Source organism: Gymnodraco acuticeps, unplaced genomic scaffold (genome assembly GCF_902827175.1).
Source record: "Gymnodraco acuticeps unplaced genomic scaffold, fGymAcu1.1, whole genome shotgun sequence".
Taxonomy (NCBI): Eukaryota; Metazoa; Chordata; class Actinopteri; order Perciformes; family Bathydraconidae; genus Gymnodraco; species Gymnodraco acuticeps.
Genome location: NW_022989748.1, coordinates 920926 through 935260, shown reverse-complemented (window position 1 = coordinate 935260; position 14335 = coordinate 920926). Strand labels below are relative to the sequence as shown.

The window sequence follows — 14335 nt, the reverse complement described above, 5'->3', positions numbered from 1 at the left end:
ACTCTGCAATCCAAGACTTGATTGAATTCACCAAAAACCTGACATTACGATAACGAGTGTTTTTAAAAAACACAAATCCCTCCCTGTGTGTCTCTGAGCCGCAGCGACGCGGACTGATTCAGAGCGGATCATTCTGCTGTTGGTTCTGGACTGGTGCTGCTGGATAAAGCAGACTGCTCCATGTGTGATCGACGTGTTGGAGACCCCTGGTTTACTCTATATTGTTGTGGAAATATTTTCCAAGGCCCATAACTTTGACCCAGTGTATCAGTTCAAACTGTCCTGACTGAGCACAGGCACCTGTAACCTTGGCTGCTGTGCTCTCAGTGTTTTGTCTCCCTGTTCCTGCCTGTTGGCGTCAGCTGATAGAGGTGTTATCATTCTATCTTGTTATGCAGCATGTTGATGATGCTCTCTGAACTAGCTAAATACATGGGTCTGGGGTAGAGTTGTTCAGAATTGACGTGGCAACTCTACCGTGAAGTCAGAACCTCTGACTCTTGGACTTGTGATGTGAATCCTCCGGCCGTAACTCCAAATAAACCATCATGTGTTTGACATCAAAGCTCCTGCTCTTCCCGTGTCTCCTTCCTGAGTCGGTGACTCCCACTGCATAGCTACACAGAAGTTTCCTCTACATATATAACATATGGTCTTTTCTGAAACTGCCTACATTTTCACTTAGTTAAAAGCAGAAAGTACTATATTGTATAATTAATCAGGAGCCCAGTTGGGGTCTGGTGTTTTACCAATCAGTGTTAACCCAGCCTGGAAGTGTTTAATGCACCATCTGAGTGAAATACAAACTGCTGTCATTGCTAAAGTTGCAAGTACTAAGTAAAAATCTCATTCTGTATTAGTATTCAAGATAAAATGCTGCTTTTCCACTATTGAGCAGCTTTTTTCAGCTCCACTGTGAGAATTTGGGCAGAACCTCAAGATCTGCTGTAAACACAGACTTGAAGATCCCACTGAGAAACACTGCTGCCGCACACTCTCTTTTCATTTAGGGCCATCAAGCCTTGGAACATGCTTCCAGCCGAGAATAAAACGTGCAAAGACTTTTACACTTTGTCCCAAGGTGCAAAACAAACTGTTCAACATTAACTTGACAGTAATCTGAGTATTTGGATGAAATTAATAGTATTATAGTTGTACTTGTGTCTTTTTTATAATAAATAATGTTTAAGTATTGGCCGATTGTTATGTTTGTATCTGGCCGGAGACTGCTAGCTAATAGCTAACTATATCTGGCATTAAATGATCTATTCTCTTTTTTTGACTGATGTATTCTTATGCATGGTCCTTATGTTTCTGCCCCCCATGGGGAAGAACAATCCCTTTTATCCCTTACTTAGAAACATATTTTTACCAGATAATTTCAACAGATTTTCTCCAGACTCCAGAAATTACATCTCACAGAGGAGTAATTGCTCCTCTGTCGACATGTGGTCTCCCTGACCGCAGCAACACATAACCTGAAAGTCATTCCAAGGTGACCCCTACCTCGATCCTGCCGGTGTCGGGCTGGAAGCCTCTGGACGGGTCCTCGGTGGTCACTCTGCACTGGATGGCGCAGCCGTTCACTCTGATCTTGTCTTGTTTGAGGGACAGCTCAGGCAGGCTGCGGCCCTCACACACATGCAGCTGGGCGTGCACCAGGTCCACACTGTGGGACAGAGAACATGAAAGATAAATACATTTAAACCCTGAAAATGGTGTGTGTAAAAACCATAGACAAAACCCAAGAATAGCTATTCATGGCTCTGCAGTGGAGGTGAGGATATGTTCAAACACTTCTCATTTAAACAATTGAATCTCTGGTGCGTGACAAGTAAACCAATCCCTCATGGATACATCCTAATAGCTAAAACAAAGTAGATTAAAATAAAACAAACTATTACAAGTTATAATTTGATGTTGATGGAACAATGGCCCCTGGGGAAGCGAGCAGAAAACACAATTTGTAACACATGAAAACAACTAAACACAACAAACTTGTGTGTGATTATAGATTGGAAGGAATGCAACAAAGAATGTTTAAAGAGTAAAAGCTTGGCATCAGTTGAATTGCAAGTCTGTACAGGGCATTGCATTCAAATGAAATCCAGTCTCAAGCAGGTTTATAAATATTCTAAAACTGTCACATTAAGTGAGTACAATGCAAATATGACTAGGCAAATACATCAACACTGTAACATGTAAACCTCTGCTTGTGTGCAATTGATAATCTCATTTCAAAATAAAAAGCATAGAGCTCCCTTTGTGTCACATAGTATATATATATATATATATATATATATATATATATATTCTATATTGACATACTTCTTTATTTAACTGTTAATTGTTTGGCTTGAAAAAATGGTGCATGCCCTCGAATTTATCTCATCACATAGGTCGAAGTAGCCAGATCTTTTATTTACTTAAAGTAGCAATACTACGATTTTTAAACTTCAACATCTGTCCAATTTTAGTAGGCCTAAGCAAATAAAAGTGCAAATGTTACAAGAGCAAGTATTCCATTGCCCCACACACACACAGACGCGTAGGAGTACATTATATGTATTCAGCAATTACCCAATATTAGCAATAATTTAAAAGTGAGAAGGTCATAGATAAGTTATGTTCTTATTTCCAGGAGAAGTAACCCGGGCTCATTGGTATGCATTTATTTAATTGTAAAGCTCAAATGAGACTGGCTGGGTTAAGCTTCCTGACCTCGTACAGTCTAATGCACAGCCAAGATGTATGAAAGTGTTCTGTCTTTATTGTTTTTTTGGAGAGACTTTAAATGCAGCAGTGCCCAGACACAGAGGGAGGGGACACTAAATGTTTTAAATGGCTGTGTTCCTGCGCCCAATCCTCTGCCAAACACAAACTGCCTTTAAGGGTGAGGAGAGACAGAAGGCTCCCAAACAAGCGGCCATTCTGGACACCGTCTTGGCTGGCGTCTCCTTAATGTCTCAATTAGCTGATATCCACATTCTGGCCAAACAGAAGGACAATTATGCATCAGCCTGGTGTGAAATGTGTTGGTAGAATAAGCAGATCCCTCCGTGATAACTTAGACCGCTGCTCGCGTCATGTTTGTTACACGCCATGAATATGTTGGAATCTTTTTAAATTAGACAGCGTGTCCTTAAATAATAAAAGGACACAATGAAGGGAGTCACGTTATGAGCGATGCCCCTGATAGTGGTTATGGAAACGATTCTGCAGAACTTTATACTTTAATCAGCGCACCAATTTGTTTCCAGATTTAGATTATTTGCTTGTCTTTGTGGGGTCCAAACGGCTCTCTACGGGGAACGGGCTTTCTAGTGAACTGTCGCCAAGAGTTCAATGTTTGAGGATAAAGTCAACTGTTGGGTTTGAATGCAGTGTTTTCTCAAATTATTTTTTAAATGTATTATCAGTCTGGCCCCAGAGTTTCTTTCAAGAAAACAAAACTGTAAAATAGTATATTGTAGATAAAAATATTTACAATCAAGTGTTGTCAACTTTGAAAGATATTACCATCTGAAATCAAATTAATATATGATAAAACATCCTGAACATGGACGAATGCTGGCTAAAAAAATTATTGTAAGTCGCAGGGGCGTCGCCTGGGGTAGGCATCCGGGGCTTTAGCCCCGGATGTTTTTTCTTTAGCCCCGGACAAATTCTCCCTCAATAATATAATACATTAACCTACTTTACCTATAGGACGGACGGCAGAAATGTAATTTCTCATGTTCAGTGAATGCAACACAGAGGCAACTCTCCTCTGTGACAATGTTTAAACTTTAAACTGTCAGCCCCGGACGCGGAGATTCTGAAGATGGACATTAGACATTTCTTTAATAAAAAAGACGGCAATTCTCAAGTGGTGGCTCACACAACAACCCCAGAGAAACCACCTGAGCCAGATGAACAAGGTATGTACCCAGGCCCGGACTGGCCATCGGGAGGACCGGGAGGTTTCCCGATGGCCTGGCCTGTTAAGTGGCCTGCTGGCCTGAGGATTCTGTTTTTTATGTATGGTTTGTGAACGCAACGCTGCGCAAATGTGGGTCTGACTCTGCCTCACAGAGGGTGACTGGCTGTCTCCATGATGTGGCCTGCCGACATGGGCACTTTCATACAGATCATACTAATGCCCTCGATTGGTCTCTGTGTGTCATTCAAGCTCGGGAGGGTATGTATGTGTGGCGCGAGAGCGAGAGAGAAAGCGCGTGCACCGGTTACGTGTATTGTTGTTGTTAGCATCTGGTGCTAGTTAGCTGCGCTAACGCATATCATGAGCTGTCAACAAGGTGGAGGAGAGTCCTCTCCAGTCAGACTGAGAGACTGATAACTACAGCTCAGGTGAGGTAAAGGACTCTGAGTGTTTAGATAGTTAACTTAGTCTAAGTTCTCTGTGGGTCTCAAACGGTTTGGTCACCATTTATGTAAACACATATTTCCATTTGAAGGGGGAGTGATTAGTAAAATATGGATGAATAATTAAAAAAATGTTTTAACTAGGTGAAAAAAGGGCAAGATAAACTTGTTAGCTAAAACTAGTCTTTGCTGCTGCCTCAAAGAGGAGCGGGGGGAGAGGAGGGAGACAGGAGAGGCTGGTTCAGGAGCACAGACACACTCACAACTATAAATGTACCAAAAACAAATAAATAAACAAGTTTCAATGTTTTTTCATATTGGATATGGTATGTTATTGGTTATGGCCATGTTATTATGATTTTATGATTATTTAAATGTATACAGTTCTGTCTCTTTATTTCCCCCTCAAAGTGAACCAGATTGATGCATTTAAGTCCAACATTTAAAAAATAAATCTTACCGGGGGAGCATGCCCCCGGACCCCCCTATAGGATTTGAAGTCCACCTGCACTTAAAATATGTTCACATAGGTTCCTAAATAGATTTGCACATTATTTTAAACAGTAACCCATGTCCATATGTTTATTCTAGGGTAGTAGATTTAAAGTTTAGGGCTATCACTATGGGCAGCAACGCTGTAAATATTGACAAATAAATCCAGAAAAATGGCACAAAAGAAAACTGGTAGTGGCCTGGCTGGGTGTATAATTCCCGGCCCGACTTATTTTTCCCAGTCCGGCCCTGTATGTACCTGTCAGTAAACTTACAAGTTATGCGAACATGTAAGCAAAGCATACATTATAGTTACGTTGACGTTACTTTGAATCGCGCGGGTAAGCTAAACCGTTAGCAAGTAGCTATAGCTAGCCAGATATATTAAATAAACACTTTGTCATACAATCTAAATGTTGTGTTTTTTTAGCGTTACTTGGTGATTTCAAAGAAAGCTCTCTGGGAAATGTTGACTTACTGTCTGTGTTCGACATGAAGCTAGAAGCTACCTTACAGTAGTACACAGTTGATCCTGATTCCTGAGTCCTGTCAGTTAAAGTGTTTCATAGTTAGCTTAGCTAAGCATCAACCTAGCACTGAAATATATATGGATGTTATGTGACATTTCTGAGAAAAAGTCAGCTGAAATGGTGGCATAGTTGCCACTGCTTTACGTGTCGACAGCATGTTTGAACGTATTTGCAGCAGTACATGTGGCTGTCTGGCCACTGACGTTGCCATAACAACACCTGCATTTAAATGTGCAACCTCTTTTTGTGACAGATTTTGCATGAAAATATAATTCTTCTGATTTATATTTCCTATTGACAGCTAGTTTATATGTGAACATTATGAGATGGACAGCCAGCTAACAAGCTTTTTATACAAATATTTCAGATCAAAGCCAATCCAGTGGGGCTCCTGAAAGGGAGCAAGGGACACTATGCTCCCAAATATTAAGCCTTGACCCGCATCTTAAAATTGATCTGCATTGTCGGAGGCCTTTTTTCCTCATTATCATGTCAAATTGTACAGCTTTCCTTAGTGTTGAATGCAGAAAGATGACTATATTAGAGTATTAAGTGAAAATGACTATATTAAAGTTTTAAGTAAATATATTAAGTGAATTACTCAAACTGCATTTGTATAGGAATGATTCTGTCCTATTGGCAGATAACTACTCTAACAGTGATATCTACAAGAGATGTAAATTTAACTATTTTCAATTGGTTAGTATTACATTTTGTGACAGTGTGGTGACACTCATTTTAATGAAGACAAATGTGTGTATCTTGAAATTCATTTATTTGACAGAGCTGGAAACTGATACATACTTGTTTGTGTTTACCTACACAGTCATCACAGATGAGCCAAACAGAGTAGAGGATGAAGAAAGGAGAACAGGAGAAAGGGACACACAAGAAGGAGAAACAACAGACAAGAACGACAATGGAGACGACAATGAACAGGAACACCAGAACAGACAAGAGTCAATGAGTAACATGACTGATTTAGGGACTGCAGATACAGGGCCAAGGCAAGTGAGACATCACTGCTTTCCATCCAGCATGTTTGGCCAGCAGAAGAGATCATTTCAACCGCAAACAGCAAGAGATGAGGGATTATTATTTCCTCCTTCCATCCCTTTTTTCTGTTTAATCTGATTACTAACAACTTCTAATAATTTGACATAGTTTATGATTTAATTGGAAAATGAAGTGTTTTTAAATAATAAACCCGTTTCTGATTCTTTGATTTCTTTTTGACATATGGGTGTTGAGAGATGTATCCATATTTCTTAATGTTGCTCTCAAAGTGCACAAGATTGATGCTTTTAACTTCAGTATTTAAAAAAAGTCTTCCTGGGGGACCCCAGAGGAGGTGAGTTCCCCCCAAAATAGCACTTTATCTCTGCTTATGTAACTCCGGTGTAGTGTCCCCTCGGCAACAGATCACTCAGAGCTGGTGATTACTTTCCTGCATTTCAATGGACAGCATATAAAAAGGACACGTGAGCTGCATTGCTTAAGAGATCCTCTCATGCTATCTCTTTTACAAAATAAGTGTCCAGTTAACAACAAAACATCAGTGATCGTATAGCTGTAGTATATTTTTCACAAGCAATGTGAAACATTAAACTTATACAAACTGGTGTACAAAACTCACATACCTGCGTTGATCTACTGGAGTATCTCTACTCTTTCTTCTCCACATCTCTTGTCCACCATCAGAGATTGCAAACATTTCAGAAACAGCTAGAGGTAGGGGACAAACAACTTGTTCGCTGGGCATGTCAAAAACCTCCCTGCTTTGATCAAGACTTTAGGGAGCCTTTCAGCCCCTCTAGCAAAGGGACTGGAAAGCAAGCTTTGAAAATGCAGTACCATCTACATGCTGTCCTGTTCCAGACACTGCTCTCAACCACTCAGGGCCTGCTTGAATACCTGCAGAAAGAAACAATTGACTTGGTGCAGGCAGTAGATTACAAAACAGCAGTTGAGAACACACTGAAAAGTTACCAAAGTAACGAGAAAGCACATGAGGTCTATGACAAGACCAAGGCCCTGTGCAATGATCTTGATATTCCCGAAACTGTGACACAGAGGAAGAAGCGTAGAAACATGGAAGACTTTGTAGTCGAGGCATCATGTGGAGCAATGTGAAACATTAAACATAAATAAACTGGTGTACAAAACTCACATACCTGCATTTCAATGGACAGCATAAAAGGACTCGTGAGCTGGGTTCTGGTGCTCAGATTAGCTATTGATGATCACGTTGATAAATCATATAAAACAATTAGCCAATACCACTCAAAACATGTTGCTGTGACTGTGAGCATTAAACAATTAACATTAAACTAAACAAACACAACAGTACGTTATTGTCCTTATAAAATAAAAACATACATTTTGTCCACCGAGATAATACAGGCACCTTACCCTCAAGAGATCCTCACGTGCTATGAGAATCTCCCACAATCCATTGCCGTAACAAAGCTAATGCAGGCACACATTTGTGACACCAGATGGCGCAATTGTGTATGTGCGTGTGGGGAGTCTTGCAGTAGAAAATTTGACTGTAGCGCCGCCACTGTGGGCTAAGCCCCGAATGTTTCCAGGTCCAGGCGACGCCCCTGGTAAGTCGCTTTGGATAAAAGCGTCAGCTAAATGCAATGTAAAAGCTCACACTAAATGTACCTAGTATTGAAAAATGTACTGTGAATTGTAAAAATTAGTATTGTAATATGTGATATGGAAATTTGAATTGTTAAACTACTCATTTTATCAGTTTCATCTCTGTATTGAAAATATATTAAATTGCTTCCTCCCCGTCACATAAACTAAACTCTAAGTCCATCACACATTTATTCAGAAGAATTCTTTGTTCTTTGACCATTTATTATTCAGGCTGACACAAAGACAAGGACACAGAATACTAAAAAATATTTTGCTTATTCATTTGTTTTGTCAGCCTTTAAAACAAAAGTATCCAAACTGTCCAAAGTGTGTTCAACTGGCTCCCTTCACACAATAAAGGAAGCCTTTAGTATTTACCAAACAACAAGACCAACCTAATGATTCCTCCAGAGTCCAAACACTTGGCATGGACTTTTTCTTTTTATAGAATTAAATAATAAATCAAGTTTGACCCATTTTTTTTCCTTGCATAATTCTTCTGCTTTGAAAACACAAGGCAGCGCTGATTGAATGACGACCCTGGAGGGTTTATTGAATTCATTGTATTCTAATTTGACTCTGACAAATTAAAGAGCCTGCAGCAACATCTGTCCCTCAGTGCAGCCAGTTACAGAATAGAGTCCCTCGGATCATTAGCAAGTTCCACAATAAGGCGGCGCTACACAGGAAGAGGATGAGGGGACGCCTTCGGCCAAGTTGGAAAACGCACTACAGAACATTGTGCGCACTGTGAGTACAAATGAGATAACAATAGGAGCTGTGTCACAGTTGGCTGTGTTCGAGACAAGGAGGATTAACCTGAAACATACGAGGAGGAGTCGGGGGGGACACATCCTAAAACATGACCACGTCTGAGACTTTGAACTTAGTATATTCAAATCATAGTTCTCAATAACCAGGCCCCCCCTCCTACCTCACCGACCTGATCCACCACTACACCCCCTCCCGCAGCCTTCGTTCATCAGAAGCGAACCTCCTCTCTATCCCCACACGAACCAAGCTCCGAACCTGGGGAGACAGAGCCCCACCCTCTGGAACTCCCTTCCACAACACATCAGACTGCACCGACCCCCCCACTTTCAAAACACTGACCAAAACACACCTCTTCAGACTGGCTTTTAATTTGTGAATTATGCTGTGTTGCTGTTTTAATATTTATTTATTTTTTATTTCTATTCTTTATTCTATTTTATCATGTTTTATCAAACCCCTGTAAAGCGTCTTTGAGCACCTGGAAAAGCGCTTTGAAATAAAATGTATTATTATTATTATAATAATCATAACTGCCACCCAAAGATTGAATGTGACACATTCCCTTTGTATCAATTCAAAAAGGAATAACCATTACTCGTTAATCTGCCGTAAAGACCAAGAAATATTCACCGCTTGACTACAGAGAGTGGTCTTTGATGACAGATACATGTCATATATATACATATATATATATATATATATATATATAAAATCATGGATGTATACTTTATGTAGAAAACATATAAGGCTAAGAAAAATAAGGCTTCTTTACTTTATGGTATTTTTGTTATTATATCACCAGATATATTTCTTATTAAATATACCTTACACAGATGTACAATGTGACTATTTTTAGGGTACTTTTTGATGCATTTTATTATCAATACATGTGCACTGAAGACAAAAAGAGGAATATAAGTATTTAGGATAAAAAGGGCTATGAGAAAGGAACAAAAAGAGGAACATAACAGTGAAATATTGAAGTGACATAGCGAGAGAGCTTATCAAAGTTAATCTTAACTAAATGTGTTACAATTCTAATATACTAATACTAACTAAATGTACTAATATAATCTTAGAATTTGTTGTCCCCCACATCCTCCAACTCTCCATATTGTGTATGTACCTATGGTGTTAGTACCCATCGGCCCCTGTGCACATAGCACACTACAGTTGGCACTTTAATGATATCCCGCCCTCAGCCCGAGCACCCCAACAAGTCCTCCTGAGCTGCAGCGCTACATGGCCCCCGGTTGGCTCTGTGTCAATTAGTTGGTGGAAATGTGATTAAACAGACATTTATTTAGGAATATGCAGCATTTTAGCAAGATGAAAACTCAAATAATAAGGCCTTAAAACTAGATTTGGAGTCAGGCGTCCTCCACAGCACAACGCCACGAAAAAACAATTACGCACTAACGCAGGACCTGCCTTAAAGCCTTTATCATTTCAGGTGATTGCGGTTTAGTAGTGCATATTTTCCAAAATAAGCAAATAACCAAATTACAACAAGCGTATTGGAACCAAGTGGAAAATCGGACTCCTTTTCTGGCATGCTAAGAGCCCGATAAAGTCATGGGAATAACCACTGCGGGGATTAATAGTTTTTTTTTGTCAGCAAATATATTAACCAATAATAGTGTCATTAACCCATTACCGTATTTTCGGGGATAGGGGATGTTCTAACCCTGCTACTGTACATGCTACACACCCAAAACAATGTTATTTAGGATACACTTTTTGAGAATGCTTCGATCAATCCCTTTTTTGAGGGATGTCAAAACACATTTACACTTTCTATATATCTATGCACATCAATCCAAGTCTTTATTTTGCATTTTCCTAAAAAACAAATCCAAAACAAGATCCAACATGTTGTCTTTTCTATGCCTTCTTTGTTTTGGCTCTCTGAGCTAAAGTGTCAAAGGTGTGAACTTTACTTTCTTTCTGTTAACGGTAAAGCATGAATACATATTTTAAGATGTCAGGCCTCATGTTGCATGTCTACTTTCCTGCCAATTTCATTTGATGTCTGACAATTTAAAAAGAAAAATACCCCCACAAGCGTCATAGAACATAGGTCTACTCACCGAATCTGTTCTTTCAAAGTCTGGCAGTGCCCTTACCTCGCAGCAAAGTACATTTTGCATTTGGTACTCCTCTGTATTTGTACAACCTTGCTTAAGGCTTCAGACATTCTCTCTCTGATGAGATCACAACCCACTAACTAAGAGATGCATGCATTAGACAGCAGAGCCACATGGAGGCTAATGATTCACAACTCAACTCTGGCTACATTCCTGCATATTAGCCACATTTGATAGCAGCACCTTGTAAATCTTTTGTGGAAAAAGCAGTGTAAATCCTTCCTATGCTATATATATATATATATATATATATATATATATACAATATATTTCCCACAGGCAGCTGAAATTAAATCTCCAGTGCATAAATGATATGCACACACGTCTGAACTTTCTTATATATTTCAGCTTATGTAGCTGAACACATTTTCTCGTGGCAATACAAAAAAAAGTGTGTCTCCAGTCAACCTTATGTTTTGGAGAAGTTCACAGTGGATGAAAAAAAAAATCTGCATTCAGCACTAAAGCACCACTTCATGATAAATCAGATCAGCTGTCATGGTGCTGGAGGTCTAAACTCAGCCTGGACTGAAGGGGTTTCCTTCCAAAAAGCTTCAAACATGCCTTTCATCTGAAGTCCAGGTCAATGTCTCGTTGTATAAACTTTGATGCTAATGTTTTATCCGAGCTAAAGCAGGGAGTCTTAACAGAGTAGCATACTAAAACCTGACACAGCATTTTGTTGCAGCGCAGCATCACATCAACATTAACTAGGTGGACTTTTACAGGTTGGATAATGAGGAATATTCAAACACAATGGAAGCTGCTCCTTTTTAAAGACTTTAAAAGCTAAGAGAGGCTCGGATTTGCAAGATCATATTATAAAACCATACATGAATTCCTCCCGATGCCAATTCAAAAAATGCACTACACAAATACACCACTGCTAATATATATTTGTTTGTGTTTTTCTTGTGAAGCTAAGTAGCCTATATTAGCCCGTTTTCCAGAATGACAGTATAACATCCATGATTAAACCTGCACTCAGTATGTATAGATGGAGAAACGAGGGAATCGTCCTTGATTTAGCCTTTTCTGCTAATATGTCACTCACATCATTTTATATAAACTGTTTAATAAAACAATCCAACAGCAACTTTAAGCAGTGTACCTGGAAAACTCCAGTTGAAAAGCCTCTCGTGTATGCAATACCTTACTTGTGTGGTCCAAACTATAGTGATGAATATTTATGGCTTATTTATTTCTCTTTCATAGCGTCTAATATGCAGCATCATATTAATAACTATGGTGATGAATATGAATTGCTTATGAGTGTGACATGCAATATCATTTTGCTATTGTTTTTATTCTTTGACTGGGATTAAAGGAATGTAAAAACACATCATGAAATAATTACATTGGTCTTGTGGCACCCTTGGCTACTTCTTTAGGTATCCAATGGGTTGCCTATCCATTTTTTAAATATTTAATATAATATAGTATAATCAGTCTATCATAGTTGATTCAGTAGTATAACTCTGCTAGCCTAGCTTGTCCAACCTGCAAAAATATACGTTATTAACCATCATGAATAGGTCCTGGTGAAAAGTTATAATTGGTGCTAATGTATGCTTCCATATGATGAAAAGGGCACGTATGCATTTCAAAGCAAGACTTGCTCATCATCATCGTAGAATTACTGCAGGTCATCTCTAGAGTCAAGAGAGCAATGAAGGTTTCATTCAAATGTAATTTTATTCAAATGAATATCTTGTCCGCCTTGAGGGATTTAGATCACTGGGGAGGAGGAAATCAGAGCAGGGGATGTATGAAGTGCTGACCTATGACATGAGGGCTGGAGCACCTGAACACACCAACTTACACTTTCTTATTCCAATCTATTAAATATCTTTAGAAATATGAATATGCATACAAGAGAACCTGAGAAAGCACTCATGATATCTGCCGGTAACACACATGCATGCACACACATGCAAGACTTCCCCTCACTTGAGTACATGGAAAATACATTAGGAAATGCTTAACAGAACGTCACACACACACAGACCGTCTCAATCTGTCACATGTGCGCGCACACACACGCAGAGCATGAAGGCTGAGTACTAATTGCATATCATTTTCAGTCGTTTCGCTCAGAGCTCGTTAGCGAGGGAGAAGAGGGTGGCTGGGCGCCCAGAACTAAAAGGGGAAGAGGGAGGAAAAGAAATGGGGAGGAGTAAAGTGAGGAGAGGAAAGCAGCTTATTGTGGCCATAAGAGATTGAAAAAAAAGGCTAGGAAATATGACAAACAGCCACAGAGGTAGAGTAAATATTATACTCCACTCTTGAGATCCACTGGGTTGAAATAGATTGAGAGATAAATAAAAAAAAGAGACAAGATGACAGCTATATATTCCCAACTCCACGCGGGAGAGCGAGAAAATGGAGAGGGGAAGCAGAGGCAGCGGGAGTGTGGAGGAGGATAAAGAAGAGAGAAAAAAAAAGGATGCCAGAACTGAAAGTGGGAGTGTGGCAGGATTTGATTTGGCCTCGCTCAAAAGGACAAAAGGAATGAAGGCAAAGAGGCAATGGGAGGGAGGAAAGGTGAAAGGAAGAGAGGGGGAGTTGGGAGGGAAGGAAGGATGGACGTAGGAAGTGAGGCTAGAGCAGGGGTGGGCAAACTTTTTGGCTCGGGGGCCAATATCAGTTTTTAAATTTGACATATGGGCCGGGCCAGTAGCAGATCGGGGAAAAAAGGATTTAGCTGTCCACTCATTAAACAACTCATTGTCGACTTTTATTTTCTTTGTTACAGATGCAGGTTCAAAGGTGAATTATTGCGTCATTGCGTCATCGTTTGCGTCATGAGGTTACCGTTACGTGCCTTCTTATGACCCACACGGCGTTTTACGTCGGTAATTTTCTCCGGAACACCGCTCAAAACAACATCAATAGAGGACTGCGTCGGGTAGTTTTTAATCATATGAAGCCAGATTACATTAAAGAACTACTTCTCCAACCTTATACCTTTCTCCAGAGTGCCGTGGTGCATTGTTTATTAATGTGGATCAGCGGCTTTATTGCCCGCTGCAGTGCTGCTCGTGCACCGGAGTTTAGTCTACTCTACTGTTAACTTGTGGCAGTGGCCGCTGTAAAGTATTCACTGTCCGACTGTCACACAAGCAGCTGCTAAATATCCCCCATCCCCATCAGTGAATGTGTTTCAGTATGAATTGACGTATGTTTGGCATCACAACGCTGTTATGAAAGTTTCTCTGGGATTCTACAGGTGATGTTAGCATAGCAACCGAAGCTAATCAGACTATCTTGACTACTGCTATCATATTGTGGCATAAGCCGTTTTCTACACCTATATTTTACCGGCGTAGTTTTCATTGTGATGGCCACATGTAGCCCATGTATTGATTCCATCCGGTA

The 14335-nt window shown here is 39.9% G+C and overlaps 1 protein-coding gene across 1 annotated transcript in view; it reads right to left on the bottom strand.

The window, feature by feature from the left end:
- Positions 1–14335, bottom strand: part of pcxb (pyruvate carboxylase b) — a 344298-nt gene that overhangs the window by 229614 nt on the left and 100349 nt on the right. The window contains 1 exon segment of the mRNA XM_034224887.1: positions 1507–1669. Within this exon segment, the coding sequence (XP_034080778.1) occupies positions 1507–1669 (163 nt within the window).